General features: G+C 40.3%; 1 protein-coding gene across 2 annotated transcripts in view; it reads left to right on the top strand.

Annotated features, from left to right (window-relative positions):
* The window catches only part of CFDP1 (craniofacial development protein 1), a 150366-nt gene that overhangs the window by 12535 nt on the left and 132975 nt on the right, over window positions 1–4856 (top strand). For both annotated transcript variants that reach the window (XM_008067909.1, XM_008067910.1), the window contains exon 2: window positions 4440–4557. In XM_008067909.1, coding sequence (XP_008066100.1) covers window positions 4440–4557 — 118 coding nt within the window. The remainder of the gene's footprint in view (window positions 1–4439; window positions 4558–4856) is intronic.

Below are 4856 nucleotides of genomic sequence, written 5' to 3'. Positions count from 1 at the left end.
CCAGGCGGGTCTCGAACCCACGGGCTCAGACAATCCACTCACCTCAGCCTCCCAAAGTGCTGGGATTACAGGCTGAGCCACCGAGCCTGGCTCATATTGATATTTTAAATTCAGTTTTAACATTTGAATTTTCACTTACTTTCTTTGATTTTATAATTGCATCATTTCTGAGAATCTAGATTTCTAACATGATTTACTTAGTTACTTGCTTAACCTATAATGAAATAGTTTTAAAATACTAACATTGATGTTACTACAAGGGGAACTTTTTTTGTCTTTAGGATGCCTCTTGATAAAGACGTACAGTCAAAATACTATATTTTTAAAAACCTTGGCTGGGTGCAGTGGCTAATGCCTGTAGTCTTAGCACTCTGGGAGGCTGAGGCGGGAGGATTGCTCAAGTCCTGGAGTTTGAGACTAGCATGGGCAACAAAGGAAGACCCTATATCTCAATTTAAAAACAAATAAAGAAAAAGACTTTAAAATAAATCCTTCCTTGTGTGGTTATGATAACCTTTTAGTATACAGTTGTATTTGTTTTCTCATACCTTTTTTTTTTTAATTTTTATGTTTTTTTATTTTTTCATTTTTTGAGTTGAAGTCTTACTCTTCTTGCCCAGGCTGGAGTGGCACACTCACAGCCACCGCAGCCTCAACCTTCTGGGCTTAGGCAATCCTTCTGCCTCAGCATTCCAAGTAGCTGGAACTACAGATGCACGCTACCACACCCGGCTAGTTTTGTGATTTATTATAGAGAGGCAGTCTCACCAAGTTGCCCAGGCTGGTCTTGAACCCCCAGGCTCAGGCAATCCGCTCGCCTCGGCCTCTCAAAGTGCTGGGATTACAGGCGGAGCCACTGTGCCCACCCTGTTTATTTTGTTAATTTTTTGAATTGAAGTCTCACTGTCTCCCAGACACAGAGAATTCTTGTTTCTACCTTGTTCGTCCTGACACTTATAGGGAGCTGTTTTCATTAGCTTCTTATTTATTCTTCTAGTATTGCTTTTTTCATATGTAAACACATTCTTAATTCTTCCTTTTTCTTGATAAAAACCTGGCATATTCCATGCATTGTTCTTTTGCCTTTCCTCTTCTATTTTTCCTTTAACTTAAGAGTATATCCTGGAGGTAAATACATAAAAATCCTACTCATTCCATTTTAATGGCAGTGTAGTATTTTGTTCTTTAAATACACCATAAAAAGACTGTGGTCTTTTCAACTACTTACTGTGGGATAATTTGAGCTATGCTTTTTTCTTTTTTTTGAGTCAGGATCTTACTCTGTCGACCAGGCTGGAGTGCAGTAGCATGATCGCAGTTCACCACAGCCTTGACCTTCTAGGCTCAGGCAGTTCTTCCACTTCAGCCCCCTGAGTAGCTGAGACTACAGGCACGTGCCATCTTGTCCAGCATATATATATATATATATATATATATATTTTTTTTTTTTTTTTTTTTTTTTTAACTTTTTTAGAGATGAGGTCTGCATTGCCTAGACTGTTCTCAAACTCCTGGGCTCAGGCAGTCCTCTCACCTCAGTCTCCCAAAGTGCTGAGATTGCAGGCCTGAGCCACCGTGCTTGGCTGACTTGAAATGTTTCCAGTTTTTTGTCATTACAAACAATACTGTGTTAGTAATCTATTATATATTCTGGGATAGAATTCTAGAATTGGGATTGCTGGATTGAAGGGTAAATGCATTTGTAATGTTATTAGGTAATTGCCAAATTATTCTCTATAAGGTATTTGTCAGAATTTGGCATGTCTAACAAAATTACATAGACATGAGCGTGCTAGTTGCTGCATAGCCTTGCCAACATTATTTACACAATGATGCCATGCTTTTACAGTATTTTATACCTAGCTTTTCTTATATATGTAAAAATATGAAATAGAAATATAGTAGCATATTACATGTACTGTTTAAAGAGTACTAGTATTCTTTAGTACTCAAGTATCTACCACCCAGTTAGGAACTAGAATGTTATCAGTACCTTAGACTCTCCCATTTGCCTTGCTTTTCTCTATAGGTTTATTACCTACCTAAATGTTTCGAAACTCTGAGTAGCAAGCAAAACTAGCTATGTAAGGAAAGGGCAATGCTGCTGGCAATCTAAGTATTTAGCCTTAGTATTCGTATTGGTCACTTAATGCTTCTGGTTTTCTTAGAGTACCTATGCTTGGCATCCCTCAGTCCAGAGACTGGACTCCCACTTAAAGCCTTCAGATGTTTGCTTGGGGACTAAGGTATGATGCTGTGGTAGAACTAGTTGTTGAGTGCCTAGAGCTACGGAGGACAAAAGGATTCTCACCTCTCTTATAACTTTTCCCTGGTTTGGAGGGACTCACCCTTACCCCTGGGCCCAGAGGTAGCTGGCACTGCTGATTCCTATGCTTTTTAGGATTCTGCATTACATATCAGCTTAAGCTTTTACTTTCTTTCTCTAGGTCTGCAGGTGGTTACTGCTGCTTCTTCAGGTTCCAGATAGGTGTTGTCTCTTCACCTGTTCTTTCCAGTATTGTGGGTTTATGTCTTTGATGGTTTTTTGGGGTTGTTTTTGTTTTTTTGGGTTTTTTTTTAAGTCAGAATCTCACTCTGTTGCCCAGGCTGGATGGAGTACAATGGCATGCTCACAGCCACCACAGCCTCAACCTGCTGGGCACAGGTGATCCTTTCACCTCTGCCTTCCGAGTAGCTGGAACTACAGGCGCACGCTACCACGCTCAGCTACAGACTGTCACTTTAACCAGGAGCTCACTCCTCTTCTCATGAAGCACTTTCATGAAGTTTCTATTTTTATTTCATGGATACCATAGTTCCTTTTATTGCTTTGATGATATTAATTGCAAAGGTTTTTTTGTTTGTTTGTTTGTTTTTTGAGTTGGAGTCTCACTCTGTCACCCAGACTGGAGTGCAGTGGCCGCTCCTGGCCACCGCAGCCTCAACCTGCTGGGCTCTGGTGATCCTTCCACCTCAGCCTTCCAAGTAGCTAGAACTACAGGTGCGCTCTACCACGCCCGGCTCATTTTGATTTATTGTAGAGATGAGGTCTTGCCAAGTTACCCAGGCGGATCTCGAACCCTCAGGCTCAGGCAATTCACTCACCTCAGCCTCCCAAAGGTGCGGGATTACAGGCTGAGCCACCGAGCCCAGCTATTTGCAAAGGTTTTTTTTTTTTTTTTTTAAACATTGTTTGTTTTTTTCCCCCTGCTTTGTGCACCAATTGTGTTTCCTCTGAATTCCTTTCTGTTGGTTTGAATCTTGCCTTTCATGTTAGAAGTTTCCTCAAGTGTTTGGTGGTCCTTGGTTTATTATAAGTGCAGCATGGGGGGCAGGGGAAGGGAGATGGGATTAACGGTAGTAAATATCTGTCTGGGGATGGGGAGACACCTCTTATCAACAAGGATGCCTGAACGAAGTATATTTGTATACCTATCCCTTAACTGTACCCCACAATATCATAAAAAAAATAAGTGCAGCATTTGAAAGAAATATAAGAATATCAAAACAGCACTACTTGTAATGATTCCAAACTGGAAACAAGCTAGATGTCCATCGACAGTAGAATGGATAAATAAATTGTAGTACAGTCATAAATGAAATACTACTTACTTTTTAGAAATGAGAATGAATAAACTATAGCTACATGTGAAAATATGTATGACTCTCACAAACATAATATTGAGAGAAAGAAGCCATACACAAAAGAGTACATAGGGTAGGCTTTCTGTTTGTTTAAAGTTTAAAAACAGGCAAAACTTATCTGTGGTGTGAGACATACTGGTTACGTTTGGAGTGGGGCAGTGGCTAATGACTGAATGGAAGTACTAGGGGCCTTCTGGGATGAAGTGAAAGAAAAATAATAATTGAATCTCTGTATGACAGGGTTGGTTTATTGACTGGTGCCCACAGAGTGTAGTCAGACTGGACATCAAGGCAACACTCTTTTGTTGGGGGAACCCTGAATGTCAGGATTGAAGGGGATGTATGCTATGTTTAAGTGGAAGTCTTTAGGTTTCTCTCTAAACCTTTTATTGATATGACAGATTACCTTTTGATTAGTTTTGGAAATATTCAAGATGAGATGGTGCATTCGTTTCTTCTTTGAAAACAACATTAGTAGAATTGGAATTTTCATTTATTCATTTATTCAGCAAATATTTATAAATCAAGACAAACAGGGCCCGTGTCCTCATGGAGTATAGTGCATAGCAGAAATTGCAAACATTAAGTATGAGTGGAATGAATTATGGAGGGAAAATGTGGACTACCGTGGAGGCCTAGGATATGAGAACTTAGCCTAGTCATCAGGAAATGATGTTTTAATTCAGTAAAGAATAGGGGAGAAAGTGCTAGACTTTTTTCTTAATGAAAATGTCTCATCTTGATGTGAAAGCCTTTATTTCTATCTGTCTGATCACCCTATTATGTAATTTCAGGTGGAGAGTATAGTGAAGATGATGTAAATGAATTAGTGAAGGAAGATGAAGTGGATGGTGAAGAGCAGACACAGAAAACCAAAGGGAAAAAAAGAAAGGCTCAGAGCATTCCGGACAGGTGATGCTATCCTCAAGGTCGTCCTTAGAAGTCAGGGGCTTGTTGTCATAACCATCCTGATTTCTCGAATTGGGTGATAGATTTTTAACTGCCAGGGTTTCTAACCCATTTCTATTGAGGGAAACATTTGCTGATATTTTAGGATCAAATTCTTGGTGTCTGGCAAGCCTTAAAAATTTTGAGCTTTTAGCCGGGCTCAGTGGCTCTGTCTGTAATCCCGCGCTTTGGGAGGCCGAGGTGAGTGGATTGCCTGAGCCTGCGGGTTCGAGACCCACCTGGGCAACTTGGCGAGACCTCAT

This window comes from Carlito syrichta, unplaced genomic scaffold (genome assembly GCF_000164805.1).
Source record: "Carlito syrichta isolate Samal-C Ts95f unplaced genomic scaffold, Tarsius_syrichta-2.0.1 Scaffold309823, whole genome shotgun sequence".
In the NCBI taxonomy this organism is placed as follows: Eukaryota; Metazoa; Chordata; class Mammalia; order Primates; family Tarsiidae; genus Carlito; species Carlito syrichta.
Note: the sequence above shows the minus strand (reverse complement) of the source record. Positions and strands in the feature narration are given on the sequence as shown.